General features: G+C 37.4%; 1 protein-coding gene across 2 annotated transcripts in view; it reads right to left on the reverse strand.

Moving 5' to 3' along the window:
- NHLRC2 (NHL repeat containing 2) overlaps positions 1–27,632 on the reverse strand; it is a 51,963-nt gene that overhangs the window by 8,515 nt on the left and 15,816 nt on the right. For both annotated transcript variants that reach the window (XM_036264612.1, XM_036264613.1), the window contains 6 exons: positions 25,907–26,362; positions 21,705–21,826; positions 18,981–19,110; positions 4,627–4,726; positions 688–919; positions 47–169 (listed from right to left, as the gene is read on the reverse strand). In XM_036264612.1, the coding sequence (XP_036120505.1) occupies positions 47–169; positions 688–919; positions 4,627–4,726; positions 18,981–19,110; positions 21,705–21,826; positions 25,907–26,362 (1,163 nt within the window). The remainder of the gene's footprint in view (positions 1–46; positions 170–687; positions 920–4,626; positions 4,727–18,980; positions 19,111–21,704; positions 21,827–25,906; positions 26,363–27,632) is intronic.

A 27,632-nucleotide genomic window follows, 5' to 3' on the forward strand; every position in this document is an offset into this window, starting at 1 on the left:
TAAACGCCACAGATGAAAAGCGAGTTACATGATTCCGTGAACTCACCTTGTGATTGTACGAGTCGGCCACATAGAGCAGCTGCCTTTTCTTGTCCCACGCTGCTCCCAGTGGGTGCTGAAGTTTCGCACCGATTCCTACTCCATCAACATCGCCAAAAGCAAATAAATTCTTTTTTTTAAAGAAAAAAAAAAAAACAATAGCACATATTAAAATTTCTAGTGTTTGGTTAGCATGCCAAGTGAAAATTAAGGTGGCTGTGTGCTCCGGCAGTCAAAGGGGCAAAGACCTGCTTTCATACAGAGGGCTGGGCATCTGGTTCAGACTAGAAAACAAATGTACCATTTCTAACCTGTATTAATGTGTGGTACTCAGCAGTTTACTGACAATAATCACACATCTGGTCAGAAACAGGTTAGGTCTACCAGTCTGCCAAATATCTCCTTTACACTTGCCTCTTGTCGCAGTCAACATTCCGTCCTTCCTTTCTCTCTGAAGCCTTGACATGTATATACAATTGGGTCAGCCTACTTCTCTGAGGGTTGTTTCTTTACCTGCACATTCCTCTGCCTGCCTGCCACCTTAACCTATGGCTAGGCCAGGGGCACGCCCTCCTCCAGCTCAGCGCTGCTCTCGGCTGGGAAGGCTGCCGCGTGGCGGAGCCGCACACGTGCACAGGGGCTCCCTACCGTGGGATCTCTTTCTCCTCCCACGAGGTGCCTCACGGCTCCGTCTTTCAGCGAGACGGCTCTCACGGTGCTGCTCTCACTGTCGGCTACAAACAGGCAGCTCCAGGGTTCTTCTGCGGCCAGAGAGAGACCTGAGGGCTGGGCGAACCCCGCCTTGTGAGGGTACGCATTATTTCGATTCTCTTCATTTCCACTTCCTGCAAACCGAAGGCAGGCTCCTTTTTTTAACTCACTGAAAAGACAGGTTCATAGGTGAAGTCAATATTGTTACATTGTGTCCAATTTAGTTTTTTGTTTTTTTTCAATCCTCGTCCCAGGCTATTTTTCCATTTATCTTCAGACAGCGTGGGAGGGAGGGAGAGATTGGGAAACACTGATGTGAGAGAGACACATTGACTGGTTGCCTCCCACATGACCCCGGCCAGGGCCAGGGACGAACCGCAACCGAGGTACATGCCCTCAATTGGAATCGAACCCGTGACTCAGTGGTCCGTGGGCTGACACTAACCACTGAGCAAACCAGCCAGGGCCAATTTAGTTATTAAATAAATGATGAAATCAATGGTGACAAGTATTGTCAAAAAAAAAATATCTAGTGATCTTGGCTCAGTTACACTGCAAATCAGCTTTCACTCTAGCTTTTCTGATGGTTAACTTATTTGTCCACTGTGCAGGGGCCTTTCTACATTTGTGACATACCTGAAACTGAAACTATTCTCAATTGTCACAGAGGAAATCCCTGACAAGGTCAGAATTATAAGACTAATGACTATTTCATTGATGGGGTAGATATTTTTTTCTCCAAACGGTCAGAGAGAGGTACAGCTGTCTCCCACCTTAATTTCTCAGTTTCATGCGGTATTAGGTTCTGAAAGGGAATCTAAAATATTATGTAGCTCTTGATAGTTTAAAGCTTAAATTTCCATGAAAAATTTCTTGTTTTCTTGTACACAGTAGAGACTAGCAAAGAGAATTGAAAGAATGCTTTAAAACACAATCTGGTCAGGTATTACCCACTTAAAGAAACAAACACAGGATGATTACACTGCGTTAACTAATCAATTACACAAACCAATTTCTTATATACACTAGGGAAATTTCTACTTAAAGGATTATTACAATGATTCCTTGTGTAATGCAGAGAAAGTTTTATAGTTTGGTTTCTAAGTTTATGCCGCAGGGATTGTAAGGAAAACGTGGTGTCTTGTGTTGAGGGAATGGAAGAAACTGACTTAGAAGCAAAATGATGACTGACTACATGCACATCACATCCAAATATGGCACAACAGGCAAAGTCTACAAGGACCCTCAGTCGCCCTGAGGTTGATACGCTGGAGGCGAAGGGATGCGGAATGTATAAAATACGGCCACTCGTTCAGGGAGCTTAAATGTGAGGAGTCATTCTCACTTGAAGATCAGTAACAAATAAAGATAAAGCATCCTTAAAATTATGACACAGGTCAATGTGATCTGGGTGGACATTTTCCTAATAAGAATGAGAGTGAGCACTCTGCTTATTTGGAATTTAGTCCACTCGTTACCATCTAAGTCCAACACAGCCATCACTGAACATTCTTTCTGCTGTTTAAAATTATATCTCACGTAAAATATTACTGGGCACTTCACTGTTCAGGTTTCACCACCACTTGCCGGGATAGCGGCAACAGCTTCCTCACTGGTATCTGTCTAGTCTTGTCCCTCTCCAAACGCTGCCAGTCTTCTTTCAAAACACAAATCTCACCATGCCACTTCCCAGCTTACAACTTCCTAGAAAGGCATTTAGGATAATGTTCAAATTTCTTAAAATGGCTCAGAAGGCACTTTGTGACCTGGCTTCTACTAACATCAATAGAGTCATTTCTTCACTCAGGTTTCAGTTTAGTAGCTTCTTCCAGGGAGCCTTCCTTGATGGGTATCAGGTGTTCCTCTTGTTTACGCAGGGGACGGTTTCAACTTAAAGGACTACTGCAGCGATCCTTTACACACAGAACCTTCCCAACTATGTTTTTTGGTTTGTTTATTTGCTAATCTGATTCTTCCTCTATTGTGGGAGAACATTTGCATGGCATCCATCTTGTTAAGTCTGCTCTGCTGTCTCCGGCCCCAGGGCGGGGTCTCTCTGCGTGCAGTGTCTGCATTCCTCTAGATAACTGTTTACTCCATTCTTTGCTTATTTGTTCCACCTGGGGTATTTACTGGAATTTGCTTCAGGTGGGATACTCATTAACTGTTTCACCTGTTTTTCCCCTAGATAGTATGTGAACTCCCCCTGAATAAACGAGACTTGATCAGAGCCCTGTCTTGTCTCCATTTCTCGAGTCTCTTGTCCCTCCTCATCCTCACTCCCCCTCTAGAGTCCTCGTTGCTCGACCTGCGGGACGGGTCACTCTATAAGGAGGACAACAACCACATCTTTTCATTTTATTCTTAATTAGTGAACATATTTCATCCCTATCGCCTAGCACAGTACCTAGCATATAGTATGTTTAATAAATAGTTATTAGGTGAATGATTAAATGTTGCAAACATTACACAAAGCAACATACACTATTGGAATATACACTATTTGGAATATATTTTGGATTATCTATACAACTGCTCTTTTCTACTGATAAAGGTAACTGAGATGACTGGCACTTTTCTATGGTGACTTGACACCCTTTCAGACTGTGACTTTCATTTATTTATTTATTCTGCAAACCTTTACTCGGCTCCTGTTATGTACCAGATACAGTGCTAGGTACAGCGGACACAAAATTAATGAGAAAGGACCTTTTCCTTTCAGAAGCAGTCAGTAAGATGAAACAGTTATGTTAACAAGTAACTGCAACCAGAAACACAGAAGGAGAGACAGAGGGAAAGAGGTGGGGAGGAGAAGAGAGAACAAACTACGTAAGCAGTGTAGTGGAGTCACAGAGAAGACTATGGTCAGTTCTACCTGGGGTGTTAGGAAGAAGAGAAAAGGCTCTATCGAAAAGAGATAAGAAACTTTGTAGACACACCACTTTTTCATCCTTATATCCCTATTAGTGGCAACAAAGCTACAACCATTTACTGAATATGCCAGGCATTAGGCTGAGCTCTTCACACACATTATTCTCAAACAAGCCTAAGAGGGAGACACAGTAAAAAGGAAACTGAGGCTTAGAAAGGTAAAATGGCTCCCCTAAGCTCACACAGACAGTAAAGGGCAGAGCAGGATTCAATCTCAGGCCTGACTATAAAACCTGAGCTATTAAACACAATGCTTTACAGTACTCAAATACCTGAATTAACAACTGGGGATATCAGAACTGTGTGTTAAAAAGAGTGACCACCAGCCCTGCCGGTGTGGCTCAGTGGTTGAGCGTCGACCCATGTACCAAGAGGTCGCTGGTTTGATTCCCAGTCAGGGGACATGCCCAGGTTATGGGCCCGATCCCCAGGGAGGGGCATGCAGGAGGCGGCCAATCCATATTCTCTCTCATCGACGTTTCTATCTCTCCTTCCCTCTCCCTTCCTTCCCCTCTTTCTCTCACATCAATAAAGAATTAAAAAACAAAAACAAAGAGTGCCCACCACATAGGCCTCTTTCTAGATGCTTGAGGGACTGCTCATCCAGGTTCCTTGAAGTTAGGTGTGGTAGTGAGACTTGCTTTGGACGATTAAATGTCAGTAGAAATAATACGTCACTTCTGAATAGAAGCTGTGAGAACCAGTAGGCACCTCACCAGCCCTCTCTCTCTGCCAGGGTGACTGACAGCTCAGCCTGTGCGGCAGAGCATGTGAGTGAGCACAATACCACACCTTGTCTTAAGCCGCCGAGAACATGGGTGGCTTATCATGGCAGCATATATCCCAGCATCTCCTGACCAGCACAGTGAGTGTTGAGAGGATGGAGACTTGGAAAAGGGAACTCCAAGGTATGTAGTTTACCAAAAAAGAGACACTGCCACTTACGTTTTCTTTGGTAGTCGGCAGCAGTCCAACAGCAGTGCCCAGATCTGATGAGTCCCTGCCATGGCTATCCACAGAATGGCATCTCTTTGGACCTCGGAACCTATAGAAATAAATAGTAAATAGTATATACATATTTGGTTAATATAAAAACATCAATTTAGAAATTTAAATTATAGGAAGAAAGCAATATGTTGTTTACAAATCATCTGATAGGAGAAAATAAAAATATTGCAATGTTTTTAGTTGTTTTTGAAAATTTTCTATTTTCCTTGTGAAAGCCAAACTTCTTCAGAATGATAAATTTACCTGTAAATTCATGGAAATCCAATGTATTCTCAATAGTAACATGTCCCTGCATCTCTGGGCACAATGTTTTTAAACATTTGTTTATTTTATGTGATAAAAGAAATGGGGTGGCACATACTTCCCAAAGAACTGGCAGTCAAACACCAGCACTAACCACCTAGATTACATACTCTGGTAACAGGTCTTTGAAGAGTTTCTCATGAAAAAAAATAGTCTATTTTAATAGTTTAAGAAATGTGTACTTCTGTCACAATTATCAGCTTTTAGACTTAGATACACATCACAACTGCTATTTAAAAATCAACTGGTTAATTGGTTAGAAAACTTTTTCAAAAGATACAGCTGACATACAGAACAGCTCAGAGTACAATATATCACAATATAGCTGTTTATTTTATTGTTAAAATATTTAAATCTTTTAATTTTAGATGTATTCTGAGGTTACTTTTACATGTAACTGAGACATTTTAACTAAAATAATATGGTCAGACACATGCCCTAGGAAATCATCTTAGTAAGGCTATTTTATTTATATTTTCTTTAACTTTACGTAGTTTGTATACAAAAGGAACTTTTCTTCCTTAACTTGTATTACTTTCAAGTGCCTTTCAATTTAACAACAAAAATGATGATGGTTCTCAAAGCCCCGGAAGACAGGTAGTGCTCTTAGGTCCTTCGTACAGATGACGAAACGGAAGACTAGGGAGGTAGGTAACATGACAGGATCACAGAGCTAGTAAATGAAGGAAGGAATCGGAACCAGGCAGTTCAACAGAAAAATCTTTTCACATGTTGCCTTGTCTCTGTATTCTTAATTGCTATCCTATAAAATATAAAGAAAAGTAGTTTTAATTTTTTTCAGTCAAATATTTTTATAAACATAAATTGTATTTAAAGTGACAATGGCACTCTGGCTGGTTTTTCTCAGTGGTTAGAGCATCGGCCCGTGGACCAAAGCATTGCAGGTTCAATTCCTGGTCAAGGGCAGGTACCTGAGTTGCAGGTTTGATCTCTGGCTCTTGTTGGGCCCTGATTGGGGTCAAGCAGGAGGCAGCCAATCAATGTTTCTCTCTCTTTCTCTATCTCTCTCCTCCTTCCCTTCCACGTTATCTAAAAATCAATGGAAAAGTATCCTTGGGTGAGGATTAACAAAAATAAATAAATAAATGAATGAATGAACGAATGAATGAAACGATGGAATTCCATGTATTCTGAGGACTCAGTCTCTGTTAATTATTTTAAAGCTAGACCAAAAGCTTTTCATAATTATTTTATTTTGCCCCTTCCATATGAGGACAAAGCAGGAAGGTGACTATAAGCCAAAAGAGAGCTCTCACCAAAAACCAGTCATGCTGCCACCTTGACCTTCTAGCCTTCAGAACTGTGAGAAAATAAATTTCTGTTGTTTAAGCAACCCAGTCTGTGGTATGTTATTATGGCAGCCCAAGCTGATAAAGACATTCCCCTAAGAATAGAAATAAGACAAGAATATCTGCTATAAATACTGATTTAGCATCATCGAGAGGTCCGAATTTGTACAAGAAAAAGAAGCAAAAAGTATGAAGATGAGAAATAAAACTAATTATTAGATTATAACAGGCATTTAAAGCCTCTACCTTGCCAAGAAAGAGCTGTGTAGGTACATATGTGAGAGATCAAATCAAGTCTCCATTTTCTAGTTCTCCAAACAGGGCAGACTAGTCCAACTAGCGTCTACTATATGAAGACAAAAGCTTCACAGTAATAACGTGTTTTGTCTAGGTCTCTGTGCACTTATTTCCTTTAAAAGCCTAAGGAATGAGAAAAAGTGACCAGGCTGTGTCAGGTTAGGATTCGGGTGTTTGGGATTCTACCTGCTATTGGATGATGATGGTGGGGATGGTGATGAAAATGATAACACTTCCTATGTTTAAGGTACTGAGATAATACACACTTTACATGAGTTTTTCCTTTAATAATTTAATACTTCATTCCAATCTTAGGAAGTCTAGTATCATCTCTACTTTATAAAGAAAGTGAAATTCAAAGGAGTTAAATAATTTGTTGAAATTCACACAGCTAAACCTGGAATAATAATCCATTAGTAAGTCTGATTACAGATTATTAGTGTTCTGATCAGAATGAAGGAATACAGAAGTGAGCCTATGCTCCTCTGGCCAATTCCTGCTTGGCCTATCCCCTCTCCCCCCACTTCTGCATCTGCCCCATGGCTTTAGCTCTGGCTTCAAGTACCCAGGCGCACTACCATGTGTGATCAGAAATAGTGATCTGATCCAATGCAACCATGGCTTTCTACTCCAGGTTCCCCCCGCATGCCCTTCTCTCCCTATAGCCTCTGGCTGAGCACTCTTCTACAAGTGCCTTTCCATTTTTGGTTCGTTTCAGCTTATCAACATCTCTTTGTGACTTTTATGATGAAACCTCATTTTTATAGCGAACAATGAAAATAACAAACATTTATATATTAAACATTTTTATGTGTAATCACTGTTTTAAGTGCTTTCCATATATTCTCATAATTCTCACAATAAGCCCTTGAGATGGGTACTATTAGTATCTTCAATTTAGATGAGGAAATTGAGGCATAAAGAGGCTAAGTAACTTTTCCAAAGTCACACAACTACGAAGATGTAAACCAGTTAGCACCCAAGCAGTCAGGCTCCAGAGTCCATGCTTATAACCACCATGCTGTACCACTTTTCAAGGGCTGAAGAGTTTGTTCTTATAAATAAAATGGGAGTTTAAAAAAAGGTATTCTGGCATTTATAATGTTTATCAAACTAACAAGAGTCACATTAATAATTTATACTGTTCATCCTGGATTTTAAAATTTAAAGCACAAAGTTGTCTGACTTGAGTATGGGTATTAGTTTTGTTCCTTCTGACAATCATAAACATTTCCATTTTAAATTAAGAGTACACTTAGTATCACTGACTTAAATAGTCACAAATTAAAAATTAAAAAAAAAGGATAATGTCAAAAGCCGAAAAGGTTTTGGGAGTATTTTTAAAAGCAAAATGTCTCGACCTGCCGGAGCCCCCCTCCGGGAAGCAGGGACGGCAGGGGGTAGGGGAGGGAGGGCGGGTGGAGGGATCGGGAAGAATGGAGAGTGGGGAAAAAATAAATAAATAAATAAATAAAAATAAATAAATAAATAGCAAAATGCCTCATAATTATCAGTAAGGATTACTGAAATAGTTTCAGAAAACAGGAATAAAATCAGCAAATGAAATATGAAAATGAAAAAATTACCTGCAATCTAGCTTTTAAATATTCTGTTATTTTAAACAACTATGGTCAAAATAGAGTCTACTGACTAGAACCCTCTTAATAGCATCTGTGAAATTGTCCATTAGTGTAAATAGTTTTTCTCCACAGTCTCTAAACCTCCTATGAAGCAAAGCCTTAAGCCACTAGGAAAAAGCAGCAAAGCCTGTCACTCCCAGGGCACAAGAAAAGACCAATTCGAGGACTGAAAGAAGGGTAGAAAAAAAAAAAAAATCTCTACCCCTGGGGGAGGGGCAGGGAATTATCTGTGAGCAGACTCCATACTGGCACCAGGCAGAGGTTCACCACTGCTGGGGGAAAGCAGGAATCTTCAAACTACTCGCAGAACACAAGGCAGTTTAGCTGCCAGAGAAGGAACGGAAATAATGGAACAAAGCCCCCCCCGCCCCCCCATGGACCCTAGACACATAGGGCATCCCTAAGACTGAGGCTGATCAGAACAACAGAGAACACTCCCTTAGCTCCGATGCACCCGACTGGAGAACAACAAACAGCAGCAGGTTCTCTCTCACGGAGCTGCAAGAGTGAAGAAAGTGCGAACCATCTGGTTCAGTGCACTGGGTGACTGGAAGCGGAGGCAGTGCACTAACACTGAGAACAATCCTCCAGCCTCTAGGCCCCTATGCGTAGGCAACACCAGCCCACAGCTAGAGGAATTCAAACGCTATGGTGAACTGACAGAACTCACAGCAATAATAAAACCCAGCCCCAGCCCAGTTTCTGACTACACTGACTTCCATAATAATTTCATAACTACTACTGATCTCAGCCTCTATAATTCTATACAAGATGACTGAAATTTAATTAAAATGGAAAAGACAATTTAAACAAAGAAACAATAAAAACCCACCCAAATAAAACAAAACAAAATACCTCCATCAATAAATACTGTTGATCTCAGCTGCTATAGTTCCACACAAGATGACTGGTATTTAATTAAAATTGAAAAGACAAATAGAAAGTAAGCAAAAACAAAACAAAACCCCACCTAAATAAAACAAAACACACTTACACTACACAACCCCCATCAAAACTAAACAAAGAAACCTTTTCAAGAGACAAACCAATCAATAGAAACAGACTTAGAGATGACCTAAAATCAGGTACTATATGACATGGACTTTGAAATTACTATGTTTACTATGTTAAGGAATCTAGAGAAAAAGGTGGCCAACATACTCAAATATATGATAAATTTCAGTAGATAGATGGGATCTAAGAAATAGTAATATGGAAATGCTTTAAAAAATGAAAAATTCCTTCAATAGTCTCATCACTTGACTAGACACAGTTGAGGAAACAATGACCCTAATGATAAATTAATAAAAATTATGCACATTGAAACACAAAGAGAAAAAAAAGAAGTATAGGTAAAAAGAACACAATATGTAAAAAATGCTGGATATATCAGAGTCTAATATGTGAGTAACTGAAATCCCAGAAAGAGGAGAAAAGAGTAGAAAAACTATTTAAAGAGATAATAGGTGACAATTTTTTCAGATAATGAAAAACATCAAACCACAGATTCAAGAATTCTAAGCAGGATACCTCCCAGACATATCTATCAGTAACACCGCTGAAAACCAAAGAGAAAATCTTGAAGGCAGCCAGACACACACACACACACACACACACACACGCACACACAAAGGAACTAGGAAAAGGAACTATGTAAGCTATAAGACAATGGAATGACATCTTTAAAGTATCAGAGAAAAAAAGTATCAATCCAGACACATATGGAATAAAAATATCTTCCAAAAATGAAGGCTGAATACATTTCCAGACTCCCTCTGCCCCCTAAAGAGGCCAAAAGAAATCAGTGCCAGCAGCCATCTGCTATAAGAAATGTTAAAGGAAGTTCTTTAGGCAGAAGTAATATTATTCAAGGACACTTGGGACTCAGGAAAATAGCCACTTCAGAAAGCACTTTGGCAATTTCTTATAAAATTACACATTTATCATATGACCCAGCAATTTCATTCCTATTTTTCAAAAAGAAATAACTACTTATGTCCACATAAAAACATGTACACATGTGTTTATAGAGGCTTTAATCATAATTGCCACAAACCAGAGGCACTTGAAGTGTTTATCAACTGATGGATTAATAAATTGTGGTGCTGCCAAACAATGAAATACTACTCAACAATAAAAAAAGAACCAACAATTGATACAAGCAACAATAAGTATGAATCTCAAAAACTTTATGCTAAATGAACTAAACCAGATATAAAAGACTATACTAAGGACAGGGGTCAAGATGGCAGTGTAGGTAAATGCGGCATCACCTCCTCCCACAACATCAAAATTACAACTACAGAACAACCATCATTCAGAACCGCCTGAATCTGACTGAATCGAAGTGCTACAACGGGCTGGTCCCACACCCACATGTGGAGGTTTTTAATTGGTAGGGGTATCTTAGTTGTGGAGGTCCCCCGTGAGGAGTGAGGAGACCCAGCCCCAGACCAGACCCTTCAGCCCAGGGTTTCAGTGCTGGGAAGAGAAGTACCAGTATCTTCGGTCTGTAAAAACCAGAGGGGATAGTGGCTGAGCGACATGGAGGCTTCTGGAGTCCCAAGCAGTTCCTCTTAAAGGGCCTGCCCATGAATTTATATGGACACGCTCCCTCTGAGCTCCAGCACTGGAGCAGCAGCTTGAAATGAACCAGGGACATAAGGGGAGGAACTGACTTCTGTGGCATCAGGGCAAGAGCTGGGCGGGGGGCAGACTTCTCCCAGAAAATAGTGCTGGCAGAGTCCATTGCTCCTTTGCTGAGCCTTCCCCACCACAGGGCCAACAGGCAGGCACTATATTTGAGTCTCCATCAACTTGGCTCACACTCTTCACCCCACCCAACTTGCAGGCTCATCCAAGCTGTTTCCAGTGGCTTTTCCATATAAATGGCCTATCTTGGTTCATCCTTCAGACTTTCCTAAAATCTCACGAACAAGAAGCAGCTGGCCTCAGCATGCCCTGTACCTCTTGAAAAGCAGCCCCAGGCCTGGAACTAGTGGCTGCCTGCCTTGGTTCACAGCTTGGTCTCTCCTGGGGACCTCCAAGCCCAACACAAGTAGCAGATATCTGCAGATTTCTCCGTAGCTCGTGCTGGGTGGCCCCAGGCAGGACACAGGCAGTGGTTGACTTTGTACCTCCCAGGAGGTCCAGTGCACTCTGTGGTCAGCTTAAGACCATGCCAGATTACAACCCTACCACTTCCATAAGTAACACATTCAAAGAGCAGACTCGGTGAGCACCAAAGTCCCACAGGAACAAGTCCTGTTCCACACGGTTGGCTCCTACACAGAGGATCTTTGGCTGTAGTTGCAGCTGGTCTTCATAGCCGATTGGCCTGGAGGAAAATCTCTCCCAATGACACTAAAAATAATCAAGGCTTAACTACAACAGGACAATCCACACAGGGGTGCACCCAAATTAACCAGCTCAGATGACCCAGCCCAGGTAGGCTGAGTCACAGGGCCCTACAGAAAACCACAAGGCCACTCTACCAAGTCTGGGAGACATGGCAGCTTTAAAAAATATATAGAAACAAACACAGGAAGTAGCCAAAATGAAGACACAAAGAAACATGTTGCACATGAAAGAACAGGACAAGTCTCTAGAAAAAAACTAAAGGAAACGAAAGCAAGCAAACTAGCAAATACAAAGTTCAAAGCAATGGTTATAAGGATGCTCAAGGAACCTAGTGAGAACTTCAAGGAACCTAGTGAGAACTTCAAGGAACTTAGTGAGAGCATCAGCAACATAAGAAAGGACCAGTCAGAAATAAAGAATGCACTAATGAAATGAAGAATAATTCACAGGGAATCAAGAATAAAGGACACAGGGAACCAAATTAAAGATTTGGAATTTGAAGAAACAAGAAACACCCAGTTAGAATAGCAAAAGAAAAAGGAATCCAAAAATATGAAGATAGTGTAAGGAGACCCTGGGACAATTTCAAGTACACCAAAATTTGCATCATGGGGGTGCCAAAAGGAGAAAATAGAGAGCAAGAAATTGAAAACCTATTTGAAAAAATAATGACAGAAAACTTCCCTTACCTGGTTAAAGAAATAGACATACAAGTCTAGGAAGCCCAGAGTCCCAAACAAGATGAATCCAAAGAGGTCCACACCAAGATACATCATAATTAAAATGCCAAAGGTTAAAGACAAAGAAAGGATCTTAAAAGCAGCAAGAGAAAAACAGTTAGTTACCTACAAGGGAGCACTCATAAAACTGCCAGCTGATTTCTCAAAAGAAACTTTGCAGGCTAGAAGGGAGTGACAAGAAATAATCAAAGTAATAAAAAGCAAAGACTTACAACCAAGATTATGCTACCCAACAAATCTATCATTTAGAATTGAAGGTCACATAAAGAGCTTCCCAGAAAAGAAAAAGCTAAAAGAGTTCATTACCACCAAACCATTATTACATGAAATGTTAAAGGGTCTTCTTTAAGAAGAAGAACAAAAGATAAAAAATATGAATAATAAAACGGCAATAAATACATATCTATCAATAATTGAATCTAAAAATCAAAACAAACAAGCAGAATAGAATCAGACTCATAGATACAGAAAACATTGTGATGGTAGCCAGGTAAGAGGGGGGTTTGGGGGAATAGGTGAAAAAGGTGAAGAGATTTAGAAGTACAAATTAGTGGTCATAGTGTAGTCATGGGGGTGTAAAGTACAGCATAGGGAATATAGTCAGTAATCTAATAACTACATATGGTGTCAGATGGGTATGAGATTTTTTTGGATGATCACTTAAGTTTTATAATGTCTAATCAGTGGGGTATGCCCCTGAAACTGATATAATATTGTATATATAATTTCAACTATAACTGAAAAAATGATTTTAAAAAAGACTATCCTGAGGAACATAAAATGCACTGTTGACAGTGGTTGGAGAAGGTGGTGGAGGTGATGGGAGAAAGACTGAGCAAAGGGTCATGAAAGAACTTTTTGGGGTGATGGAAATATTCTATATCTTGATTGCAGTAATAGTTATAAGACTGAATATGTTTGTTTTGCCCTGGCCAGTTTGGCTCAGCGGTTCGAGTGTCGGCCTGTGGTCCAGAGAGACCCAGGTTCGGTTCCCGCTAAGGGCACGTCCCTTGGTTGCAGTTTGTCCCTGGCCCTGGTTGGTTGTGCGGGTGGCAGCCACTCGATGTGTCCCTTTCACGTCGATGTTTCTCTCTCTCTTCCTCTCTCCCTCCCACTCTATCTGAACAAAAAATGGAAAAATGTCCTCAGATGAGGATAAAAAAAAAAAAAAAAGACTGAATATGTTTGTCAAAATCATAAAACTTACACCTAACAAGGGTGAATATTACTTTCTGTAAATTATACCTCATTAACCTGACTAAAAAAAAATTTGTAAAAACCTTGTAAACACCAATTCAGTGTGATAAGTTAGTATAAGAATCACCTTTCAAATTTTAAACAAAAATACAACTGCTTTTAGTTTAATAAAATAAAAACACACTACTCACATTGTATAAAATTTTATTCCTCAAAAAATTCTGTATCATCTGATTATTTTTAGAGGATAAATGTTTTGTACGGTATTTTATAGTATATTAATGGAACTCCAAGAAACATATTATGTAAGCACATAAGTACCAACACTGTAGATTATAAGACTAGCATACTAAACAGGTGCATTTCCATCATAAAAGGTTGTATAAGAACAGCTAAACTTCTATCTAGGGAAAATACTGATTAAAAGGCCAAGGAAGGTTAATGGGATTTGGGCACATTATCCTTTCTATAAATGATTCTAAATCAGTAAAGTCTACTTAGAGACTAGCAGGGTTTTGAACTTTATGATAAAAAATCTCTCAGGTTATTGTTTGGCATGAGTGCAGTCATGCATTTTAGAAACATGGCAGAGTTTCTGCTGAAAAATATGAATTTACTGTAGTTAGTAACTATTTTTAGTGCATTGTGTGGTTCTGACTGTATTTAAAGAAATAATAAAAAAATCAACAAAGAATAAACAATCACTTTTGTAAAAATCACTTTTATGTTAATTATTTTTATGATTTTATCACTGTAGTGGCACAATTAAGTTAAATATTCAGACACTATTTAAAAATATATACACAAACATTTACATATTATATGTATGTTTAAACTAGTAAGAGGTATTTCAAGTTCCTTTATTTATTAACTGGGTCTCTTGTAGAGTATATATTTAACTATAGTTTAGTCCTTGTTATTTTTCATTCTCTTTACCCAATCTATTTTGCTGCTTTTTAGGGTTTAATTTTTAATTAAATATGCATATGAATGGATACAAAGTTTAAATAACAATTAAGCATCCATATACACACCACCCAGCTCAAGAAGAAATATTCCTGTATCCCTCTATGACTATATCCCCACTCCCCTTTCCAGAAGAAACCAGTCTAAACAATTTCTTTTCACTTTCTTATTTTTTAGTTTTATTATTTCTGGATTCATCTCTTAATATATAGTCTTCTTGCTACTAAACTTTCTATAAAAGAAATCACATTGTGGGTCTCTTCTGTAACTTGCTTTTTTCACTCAAAAGATTCCTTCTGACCATGCTGCTAGGCATGGTTCATTATTTGCATTGAAGAACAGCCTAATGTATGATGATATCACAATACCTAATCTACTTTCCATGTTTTACTCCTGATAATTCCACCCTCAATTTCCTAACTATGGTAGCATTTCAGAAACATTTTATAAAATTCTTAAAATATTTTAAAAACTCAAGTATTTACAAGAACAATTTTTCTTAGCCACAATCCCCTTCAAATTGCGTTTAACTCAAAATCTGTTTAAACCAGGTATATAATTATGTAATTTAAATTTATATGAACCAATTCAATATGAATGCAAAAAGGAAGTTGTTTCTATGAAAATAAAGTTGAATACTTTGTGAAGACTCAATAAAGAAATGTAGCGAAGTCATACCATTCTTGAATGAGGGGTGGTCCTACATCAAAGATTGGCTAAAAATTGTACATTTATAATTCTTAAATTAAAATAAAGCATTTTTAATTTTATGATTCTGATTTAATAGTTTTTTCTTCCCTCTAACAGGTCAATAATCAGAGCTAATCACTTCAATAAGAGATTCTAGTGTATTTACTTCTACTTTTATTATACAAAGAATTCAGGTAACTCAAAAGAAATAAACCCTAAGAGGATGAATGCATTCAAAATCAGTAAGAAGCCCTGGCCGGTTTGGCTCAGCGGTTAGAGCGTCGGTCTGTGGTCCGGAGAGACCTGGGTTTGGTTCCCGCTAAGGGCGCGTACGTACCTCGGCTACAGTTTGTTCCCGGCCCTGATTGGGTCATGCGGGTGGCAACCACTCGATGTGTCCCTTTCAGGTCGATGTTTCTCTCTCTCTCCCTCCTACTCTATCTGAACAAAAAATGGAATAAATGTCCTCGGGTGAGGATAAAAAAAAAAAAAGAAAATTGAAGCAATTGGTCAACAGGGTGGAAATAGTGATGCAGTTGTACTGATATCAAAAACTGAATGTCATGTTTCCACTACCCCTTACTAAAGATAAATCTGTCTCTGAGTTTCTTAGCAATCAATGCAACAATACAAACACAATTAGTTATTACATTCAAGTTTTCTAGGAGCTTAAAAATAAACCTGATACTTAGGAAAAAGTATAACTATCTATAATACTGAGATCAGAAAAAAATTTCTCCAGTCCATAATCAGAGAGGTTATTTATACGATAAAAATTGAAACCACCAGCAATTCTTATAGTAAAAACAGGAAAAAGTCTCATAGGGCAGTGTTTTGATGAAATACATAATATAAAACACATGCACAAACATATAAATATAAATGAATGTGATTTTATGTGTTGATCTATTTTTTAATGAATGACATGTAGCCAAAATATAGTTTAGTAAAAATAATTGTAAAGAGAGCAAATATTCTATGATCCAATTATCCATACTCTGACAATACATTAATCCAGGATTAGATTTTAGAGTACTTTAAATTAGTGGCTCTTAAAATGGTTTTGGTAACAGAGCACTTCAAAACTCTCGATGAGAATCTGATCAGTTCCCCCAAATCTTAAAACAAATTTCTGGGAAAATGCCTTATAAAGCCTAAGCATGAATGCCTTGGGCATACGACTCAAGGACAAAACTCTCAGGTTACAGTAGTCACTGTGATTACAGGACCTTCAAACAGTGCTTGGAACCCCTTTTCTCTTAGCCAGCATTTTGAAAGGTGTTGAGCTTAAGTGCATTCAAGATTACTCCTCTTGCCAAGTACCTGAAGTGAAGCTATTTTAAGCTGTAAGTTAAATGAAGAGCCACATGCTCATAATGATCTGTTGAGCTCAGTCAGGTAGGACTCACTTCCTTTACTGACAACTGAGCTTAATAATGACACAAGCCGCTGATAGCATGTCACTCCAGCTGGGAACTGAGGGAGTACTTGTCAATAGAGCCAAGATTTTCCTTGGACAGCAATTTGGGTGCATTCTCAATACAAGACAAACAACCAGAAATCCCATGCTATAAAGTATGACTGAAAAACTTTTAGCCTAGAAAAATATTTAAGCACTCCTTGGCCATTAAATAAATCCAACTTAGTAAAAAAGCATCCAGTAAAGTACATCCTGTTTATAAGCACTGTAAATTCTGATAAATGTGACAGATGGAATTACTGGTCTCAATTCTTCACTGTTCTGTAGTAACCTTATATACCTACACCCTTGATATGGCCTCATTATAGGCAAGGTGCCTATCTGCCCCATAACTTTGAGCTTAGTTATGTGACTTGCTTTAATAACAGTAGATACGCAGATATGACATAGCAAAGGCTTAATATGCATAACTGGGCTTACTCTCTTGTGCTCCTGCCTTTTGCCAAAAGAATATGCTCAGGAAGCTAATGGTTCAAGGAGGAGGAGAAATAAATGGAGCAGATGTGCACTCAAAGAAACACCTTGGAACTGAGCCTAGACTCTGCCTTGATCTGCCAAACCCCAAACCCATATGTGAGCGAGAAATAAAGATTAAGGTTTGTATGAGTTTTGGAATGATTTCTTATGAAGCATTAATGTGGTAGTTACTGACACGGTAAATACAGGCTGTTAAGTTGCAAAATGTAAAAATCAGTAACTGAATTCTATATGGACTGGTAGCTATAAATCATTGGGGGCTCATACACTAAGGGCAGACATATTTTTCCTTGGGGAGAATAACAGCACACCAAAGTGACAATTCTCATCCTCTATGACGATTTTACTGATAAGCATGTTTCAGACTATGTTTCCATGTTAAGATTTATGATGAAATACCTCAGTGGCAGGGAGGCAGGAGTGGTAAGTCCAGGTGGGAATGAGTATTTTTAACCCTAAAATTGTTTAGAATTGCTGATGCATGGTGATAAAAAGATTGAGTTGTAGTTAGTTTCACCACTGTTTTCAAATTCTCTACATGTAATCTATGTCCTTACTGACTGCACCTGGGACGTGCTGCTCCCTCTACCTTCCCAACCCCTCCCCACTATGATTACTGCAACACAGAATTCCGAACAGGAAATCTCAAAAGGAACATATGCACAATACCTAAGTTATATATATTAAGTACAGGTAGTACCAGAAGTTCATTTGGTTATTTTATGAACATTAAAAACTTTATAAAAAGTTAATCAAATGAAAAAATTAAGGTCTTTGGCCCTGGTCAGTTTGGCTCAGTGGTTGGAGCGTCAGCCTGCGGTCCAAAGAGACCCGGGTTTGGTTCCCGCTAAGGGCATGTACCTCGGATGCAGTTTGTCCCCAGCGCTGGTTGGGTCGTATGGGGGGCAACCACTTGATGTGTCCCTTTCACGTCGAAGTTTCTCTCTCTCTCTCTTTCCCTCCCACTCTATCTGAACAAAATATCGAAAAATGTCCTCAGGTAAGGATAAAAAAAAAATTAAGGTCTTTGAATTGTAAGCAAACTAGCACCATAATAGAAAATTATCTCAAGTGTAAATGCATTTAACTGATGATTATTCACTCTGTAAGTATATCAAGACCATACAAACCATTTAGTCTCAAATTCCATCTTCAATGTATTCTACTAACTTACTTTATTCATTACACTGGTTGTAGACACGTAGATAACCATCCTAGTATCACTGAGGAAAGTGATAAGACTTATGCTTCTGGGTCACCTTATAGTCAATTAACGTAGGTAATATAGATCGTAAAGATATGTCAATCTTATTATCATCAATACATACATAGTTCAGTAGAGTGTGTTTTTTTTTTTTAATTGTTCAAAAGAATTTATCATGGTTCAACACGAATTTTCATCTAAAAAAAAGCAACTGTCATTTTACAATTTTTTTTTTTCAAATTAGAATAAAAAGGACATTGGGAAGTATAATTATTAATCTTTTGAAGTTCTGAAACTATAATTCTTTTAATTTAAGAATATTCAGAACTACATTAATTAGAAGCTTCAGCTGAAATTCTTTAACATAAATTTAGAATAATTATCTTGTGTATAAACTATAATATACGTATAATGTTATATATGTTATATGTGATAATAATATACTCTATCTTCTATACATTACTGCTGGCTTTGCTTTTACACAATTACTAAAACTCAAGCCATAGGCATAAAAGTATACAATTACTAGCAACAGGATGAATCCAAATGAATGTAACTAAAATATTTTTTAAAATCTTACATTTACTAAGCAATGTTTCTTATATTTAATATTTAAAGTTTACCTACCTGATGACCCCCAAACGACATCCCACGGGGAGCTAATGGGCTGCTGCTCTCCTTGAGCTCCACCTTCTTTATCTGTGCCTTGAATCCCGATGCCGGCGACGGTGCTCACCATCTCAGCTTCCAGGTCAATCTACAGCAATTAATACGTGTCTTATGCAATGCATGTCCCCTTTTATTAGTATCTTTTGTTACATAAAGATTTTCAGTAAAACACATAGAAAGTGTTTGTAAGACACATACTCTTAAAAAAAAAAAAAAGCTTAAATCCTTGTGATTTAGGGGGAAAGAAGAATGAGTATGTGGAACACAGTGGATTTTTAGGACAGTGAAACTATTCTGTATGATACTATAATGGTCAAATACAGGTCATGGTGCATTTTTCCAAACCCATAAAATGAACCCTACCGTAAATGATGTCTCTGGGTGATAATGATGTACAGGTTCAAAAATTATAACAAATGACCACACTGGTGTGATGCTGATGGTCAGGGAGTCTTACAGGAGCAATAGGTAAAAGAAACTGTACTTTCTATTCAATTCTACTGTGCATCTAAAAACTGCTCTAAAAAATTAAGTCTATTAACGTAAAAAATTTTTTTTAAATGTAAAAGCTTAAAAAAGGGCTAATCAAGTATAGGGTGATCTTGTTGTTCAAAAGCACAAAACTCAGTCCTTTTCTTTCCTCACTCATCTTCCCCCCCTTTCCTCCTACCCGCCTCCCTCGTCATGCCTGTACTGGACTGGTGCTGGTTTCATCTTAACTATAAAATATTTTAAAATAACGTGAAAATTTAAAGCATAATCTAAAATATTCATGTTTCTTAAAATTAAGTGTATTTCAATTATTCTTGGTTAGTAATTGACACACAGACCTTAGTATGTGCTAGGTACTGATCCAGGTGTTATCCATCCGTTCATTCTCACAATGACTGTGATTTTCATTGTTTTATAGAACACTGAGGCACAGATCATTATGTAACTTTCGCAAGATCCTATAGCCAGTAAGTCCAGGATCTGGGGTTTGAACACAGGCAGTTCTAGCTCTACTACCACTACACTGCCTCTATGCATAAACTGAAGAATAATGCATTCTACTGGGGAAAAAGCTCTGCTTTCATCTCCTGAGACCCTTCCTTCAAAGAAGATATGCAAGTGGTCCATAAGCAGTCAGTACTCCAAAACCCAATAAGTCCTAAAGCAAGAGAAATAACAGACAATTAAAAAAGGACAAGTATCCCTGAAGGTTGCAGGGTAAATATTTCACTACTTCAATACCCTGTTAGATATCTGTAATAATACGGTAAATTAAAGAAGTATACAACCCCAAAAAGATAATGATAAATAAATCCTGACTTTAAGAACTTAGTAACAACAGAAAAACACTTGTTTCCAAAGTACATACCATGAAATAATTAGTCCTATGAAAAATTCTGCCTAAAAAGGGATCCTTGATCAAGTAAGTTTAGAAATACTGGACACATATACCCTCACCAGTGTATTCACATTAACATATTAAAGTCTCTAAGAAGATAGTCTCTAAGACTTAAAAAAAAAAAACTAAATGTGCTTTAATTTATAAATCCACAAAATCCTTTTTTCATGTAACATCTTTTTGTATTAGGAGAAATATACACTTTAGGAAATGCTTCATTAAAAAGATGTTCTTTGCTCAGATATTTGTCCAGCAAGTATTTATTGAACACCTTTTGTGGGCCAGGCCTTGTTCTCCATGGAGGATTTCAGAAGTAAGGAAAACAAATTTCATACCCTCATGGAGATTTACAGTACAGTGGATATTATATGTTCTACATATATTTTTTCCTGTTATATGCACATTAGGGATAAATATTGATAAGAGAAACAGCAAGGAAAGCAAGAAAGTATCTGAAACAATGTTTAGGCAGAATAGTTTAGAATCTTTAGATCAACTTGGTTACTTATTTTCAAAAATGACAGCAATTTAAAGACCACTGGATTACAGCAAAAATGTTCACCAATAAGGAATGTTTAAAATAACTACAGCATTCTACAATGGATATGATGCAGTCATATCGTTCATGTGACTAATACGGAAAAATAAGTTTAAAAGACTGCATATTATGTAAGTACAGGATTCTACCATTTGTTTTAATAATAACTATCTAGAGTCAGTCTTTTTATTATAAATTTATTTGTACCTCAGTAGAAAGATTCTGAAAAGACACACATTTTAATAATGATTGGTTACCTGTGGGGAACTGAAATAAATTATCAGGGGACTTTTTTTTACCTTTACGTATGAATTCATTTTTTAAAACAAGATCACATATATTACTTTTATCATGAGATCAAATAAATTTTAAGACTTATTGACTGATAAGTATTTGTATTCAATGCAAAGAGCTGAAGGGAGGCAGGAAATGGTATAATTATTATTTTTTTCTAGGTTTCAGAAAATTTAACTTTTAAAAGGACAAAGCAGCACTTTGTAAACAGTGGTTAGGAAAATACCTCAAAATGAGGAGCTTTTGGGTGATTAGGCATGTGACTTTGAAACAAAGGACAAAAAAAAAGGGACTTGATTGATGCTTTTATTCTCTGAGACAATGACAGGTGACAAAAAGAAAAACAAGCCACCTAAAAATAAAACTAAAACCAATTCTTCTGCATAAGAATGATCTGAGGTATTTAAGCATCACCTTCTCTGACTGGAAGTAAAACACTTTATTTAAAATGGAAAATTACCTTTCTTATAAGGTGGTTTTCAGTATCTGCCACATATATGATATTGTCCCTTATGGCTACACCCTGTGGTGAATTGAAAGTTGACTCTGAAAATATTCCATCTTTTCTTCCAGGATTGGGTCCTAAAAGACAAGATAGTCATAAGACAAAATTTTCTATTTAATAAAACCCCCCAAACAAAATTTATATCTAAATCTGGGATTTTAATATAAATAACAATGTTTCTACCTGATACATTTCCTAAGATACTTGTTTTTCTCAAGAGTAACAAGTGTTGCTAATGACAAGGCTTATTCAATAAAGACTACTAGTGCACTGATTCTGCAGTAACAGATACTAGAAAAAAATATTTTTAAAGTATCTTAATTACCTATTACCTACACTAGAAAGAATAAATATAATTTTAATCTTTAGCATCTAGATGAATGATACTGAACAATTTGGGAAGATATGCTCATTTGATAATACCACTGACCCTTGAACAACACTGGTTTGAACTGCCTGGATCCCCTTACATACGATTTTTTTCCATTTATTTTATTTTATGTAATTTATTTATTTGTTGAATTTCACCCAAGGATATTTTCCCATTGATTTTTAGAAAGAGTGGGAGGAAGGGAGGGAGACAGAAACATCAATGCGAGAGAGACACATTGTTTGCCTCCCACGACTCCTACCGGGGCCAGGGATCTAACCTGCAACCCAGGTCCTTGACCGGGAATCAAACCCGTGATCCTTTGGTCCGTGGGTCAATGCTCTAACCACTGAGAAAACTGGCCAGGGCTCATTTATTTTAAATTTAAAGATCTACTTGACTTTATTGAATGATTCATGAATCAGGCAGGCAGCATCCTGTCTAATCAGTAGAAAGGAGCTCTCTACCTAGATTTTTTTCAATACTGTACATGTATTTTTATTATTTTCTTATAAAGCATTTCTTTTCTCTAGCTTACTTTATTATAAGAACACAGTATATAACATATATACAAAATATGTGTTAATAAACTGTTTATGTTATCAGTACGGCTTCTGATCAACAGCGGACTGTTAGTAGTTAAGTTTTGGGGAAGTCAAAAGTTATGACTTTTTGGCTACATGAGGGGTTGGCACCCCTAAAACTCCACATTGTTGGAGGGCCAACTGTATAATGAAATTTATGAACCCTTTCCTTAGAGAAAAATACACATACCCATAAAATGTCACAGATGATTTCAAGGGATTCCTAGATCCTCAAGTCTATTCAAGCATTTCTTAATAGTCCATGAACAATAGGTTAAGAATTCTTCATTTCCTGTTTCACTTTGCCACAAAATACTACATGTCATAAACACCGTTAAGAGAGACAGCGTGATTCAGGTCTAATGGCCTACTTCTCAGCTTTTGTAATACACGTGCAGTTTCAAGAGTGGATAGTACACAGCATAATGAAATATAATTGTTATTTTTTGACAAGAGGAAAAGCTGTTCAAAGTCTCTAAGTCAGCAATTCCAAACTATGCTTTGCAGAAGAACTCCACTGTCCACAAGATGTTAGTAAGGCAGATCGCATAATGTAGTAGATAGGAACATAAACTCAAGAGCCCAACAGACTTGCTTTAAATCCCAGTTCTACCTCTTCGTAGCTGAGGGTCCAGGCAAGTTCTTTGTGTCTCAGTTTGTCTTCTGTATAATGGAACTAATAATATACCTAACTTATAGCACTGTGAGGACTAATAAATGAATATAGGTAAAGTGCTTAGAATAATGCCAGACATAAATGTATTACCATTATACTAATATTATTATCAACAGTTTTACTGTTATTATTAATAATAATACCATTATTGTTGTTGGTAAGGGGGAAAATAGGGAGAGAACTGTGGTCACTTCAAATCTGAAGCCACTGTACTATAATCCCTCTTGCATATTCATGAATACATTAGCAGAGTAAAAGATATGAGAAGTACACTGAAACCACCACCAACAAAAATGTGTTAAATTACATCTAACCAGTTTTTCCTTACTATATCTGACCACAGAATTCTTTTTAAAAAATTCTAGAATAACTATTAATTTATTATAACACTATTCCTAGAAAATGTTTGGGGAAGCTAGCTTGCTGCTAGTTTTCTCTGTTTAATAAAAAAAGAATATTTACCTACAACATTTTGAAAATTACAGAAATCGATTAAAAACTCCTTTAACCATTTAAATTCAATCTTCTACAACAGATACGTTTTAAGTAACAATTCTCATAACTGCATGTCACACACCAAACTACTAAGTTGCTAAAACAAAATAAACAACATAAAACACATACTGTAACAAAAACAACAAACAGGAAATGAAAAGTTCCAGAGCTAAAGGAATAGTATCTTGGCATACTAAGAGGAGCAGCAGGGCTACGGAACATGATTAGTTTATCTGCATTAGCAACGCAGGTATCCCTGTGTCATGTGCTAATGTTATGTGTTGCTAAAGTGGGACTGCAGAGATGAATTATGTTGCTCTTTGACTAATACGTTTGTTAATAATAAATTATTTTAAAAATTAATTAAGCCCTGGCCAGTTTAGCTCAGCGGTTAGAGTGTCGGCCGGCGGTCCAGAGAGCCCCGAGTTTGGTTCCCTCTAAGGGTACGTACCTCGATTGCAGTTTGCCCCCACCCCAGCTGGGATCGTGTGGGTGGCAACCAGTTGATGTGTCTCTTTCACATCAATGTTTCTCTCTGTTCCTCTTGCTCTATGCCAAAATGTCCGCGGGTGAGGAAGAGAAATAAATATAAAGGTTGGGCTTGAGAAAATGTCCTCGGGTGAGGAAAATAAATAAATAAAAAGGTTGGGCTTGAGATAAGATGTAAGATGGTCTTTTCAAGGTAAATAACCTGCCCTCAGAATTAAAAAAAAAAAAAAAAACTTAATTAAGATTTTATTAATTATGTAGATATAAAGAAGAGCCCTTTTTATTTTTTTTATTTTTTTATTTTTTTTTTTATCCTCATTCGAGGACATTTTTCCATTTTTTTTTGTACAGACAGAGTGGGAGGAAGAGAGAGGAAGAGAGAGAGAGGGAAACATCGATGTGAAAGGGACACATCGAGTGGCTGCCACCCGCATGACCAACCAGGGCCGGGGACAAACTGCAACCGAGGTACATGCCCTTAGCGGGAACCGAACCCGGGTCTCTCCGGACCGCAGGCGGACGCTCTAACCGCTGAGCCAAACCGGCCAGGGCAAGAAGAGCCCTTTTTAGATCAAAGACCAGGGACACATGGAAAATGATCCATGCTTGAATGATACTTATATTTTGCTACATCCAAAGGGAAATGACCCAGAAGTATGTATAAGTTCTTATGGAAGGAAAGAAAAGTAAAATTATATACAAATTCTAGGTTATTTACTTTATAATCTAAGCCTCAAGTTCCAAGGGCATTGTGCTGGTCTTAAAGAAAAGACATGGCCTTGGTTGGTTGGTGCTGTTGGCTGGGCATCGCCCCATGCACCGTACGGTTTTGCCAGTGCGATTCCCAGTCAGGGCACGTGCCTGAGTTTCGGGCTTGAACCCTGTTAGGGGGCATGCTGGATGTTTCTCTCTCTTTTCCTTTCCCTTCCTCTCTCTCAAAACAAACAAAAAATTTAATAAAAAAAATTTTTTTAAGAAAGTTATGGCTATATTTTGATGGAAAGTGAAATACCATACTTCCATTTAAAATACCCAAATCCAAAATGTACATAGAGCACATAGAGCAGAGTAGGTCCTCAAATAACATCCAGCACTGTTTTATTATAATGTTGATGACATGCCACAGGCATTTAACTCTTCTTTACATCAGTTAGCCTACTGTAAAATCTGCTTTGTTATGTTAGTTCTCTTGAAGTTGCAGGACTTACTGTAACATTTTTATAAGATACAATTAAGCGGGGTAGTTTTAAAAAAAAACAACAAAATAAGATATACAAATATACTTAAAACTTTTTTTAACTTAAAGATTTCCTCTTTGTGATTTCAATAGCCTTTTGCAGGTATTTTTGTTTGTTTTCTGAGGGAGTGAGAAGAGAGTACTGTAATTCAGATACCACACATTAAGAACATAATTTCACGAAGTTAAAAGTCAATGTATACTGCGCTTCTATAGTTAGTTACTTCTAAATTTCAATTTTAGTACATTTCCTTGAAATTTTTTACTAAAAATACATTACATATCACAGTTAGCAACAAACTTTACCTCCAATGCTGTACTGAATTTGTCCATTCTTCCTGACAACCAAAATTCTATGATGTCCAGTATCTGCTATTACCAATCTCTTAGAAACATGGTCTACTGTGACTTTGCCAGGAAATAGCAATGGTGAAGGTGGCAAAGAATCTTTATAGAGTTTTATTCCAATTTTATTATCTCTGATCTGTCCTCTGTCTCTGTAATACTTTAAAGCTACTGAAGTATACAAAAACAATTTATCTTTGTGTCCCTCTCCAATCAAAGAAAACAACATGTTTCCACGGGGTCCAAGTATGACCACAGTTGGCCAGCAGGAAACTTCCAGTTCTTGCCAAAGGCTGGCATCTGCATCGTTAACCACAGGGTGGGTGATGTCATATCGAAGAACAGCACTCTTAATGTTATCCAGCACTTTCTCATTTGGAAACTTAGCCGAGTGAACACCAACAATCAGAAGACCATCTAAGTGAAAGAAATAAGTTAAATATTATGAAGTATTAAAATCTGAATAGCATCATCCACACATTCGGGGTTGAGTCATTAATAAATATAAATGGTCCAGAGATGAAAACAAGAATAAAGGCAGAACTAAAGTAGTGTCTTTGACTGCATTTAAACACGTGTAAAAAAATAATATTTAAATCTCATGACATTTAAATCTTAATAACTACATAAAAACACATATGATCAAAGTCATGTGACTATTTCAGGATTAAAACCCTCTGTGTCCTTATTCTAGACAACGCTTTAAAAAATATATACTCTTGCCCTGGCCAGTTTGGCTCAGTTGGTTGGAGCATCGACCTGCAGACCAGAGAGTCCTGGGTTTGGTTCCTGCTAGGGGCACATACCAAAAAAATAAATAAATAAATAAAATTATATATATATATAAATTTTGTTAACTTCTCCCCATCTGTTGTAAACCCCTTGGAAAGTCACAGTGACTATGCTTGCTTTTTGTGGGTATTTACTGTTACATTTTCCTGACCTAACTACATTACAGATTAACGATACAAGCAAGATATTTCCATAATATAAGGTCTGTGATTTATTTAAAATTCCTATTATGTAATATTAGTACAAACCTTATTGTACATAACAGAACTGCTAAAAACTAAAAACACCATATTTCTTTTATTTAATCAATACAGTATGTCAAAAAGATAGTATAGAGGAAAAAAGAAGTGTTAAGCTGAAATGAGAGGAAAAAACACAATACTGACTACCAAGGTAGTAGAGGTAATAATTTCCCAACACACCTATTAAAACTATACAAACCAACATGAAGAAGAAATTACACAAATTGGGATGTGTAATTCCCTAACAGCCCATCCTTCCATTTACAACCATTAAATCCAAACCAACACACACACACACCTTCTGCCTAAGGACTGAAAAAAGTAAAAAATAAAAATGTATGTAAACTGTTATAAATTTGGAAAAGCAAACCACACGAGGGTGTTTTCAGTTTTACTGTGCTTCGGTTCCTCTTTTTGCCTTCACAATACAAGTGGCTAAAACTCCAATAGGAACCCAACCACTTTCCTGGCCTGAGGAACCAGGGAAACCGGAGAGAATAACCCTGAGGGAAAGAGCTAGAGAAGGTGCTGCCCCATTTCTGGGTATGACTACACACACGTCTCGACTTAACTCCTAAATACACATGGGAGAGATAGACCCAAAATGTACAGCAAATGCTTAGAGAACTGAGAATTAGATTAGTGAGTTGATG

Source organism: Molossus molossus, unplaced genomic scaffold, assembly GCF_014108415.1.
Source record: "Molossus molossus isolate mMolMol1 unplaced genomic scaffold, mMolMol1.p scaffold_m16_p_17, whole genome shotgun sequence".
NCBI classification, from domain to species: domain Eukaryota; kingdom Metazoa; phylum Chordata; class Mammalia; order Chiroptera; family Molossidae; genus Molossus; species Molossus molossus.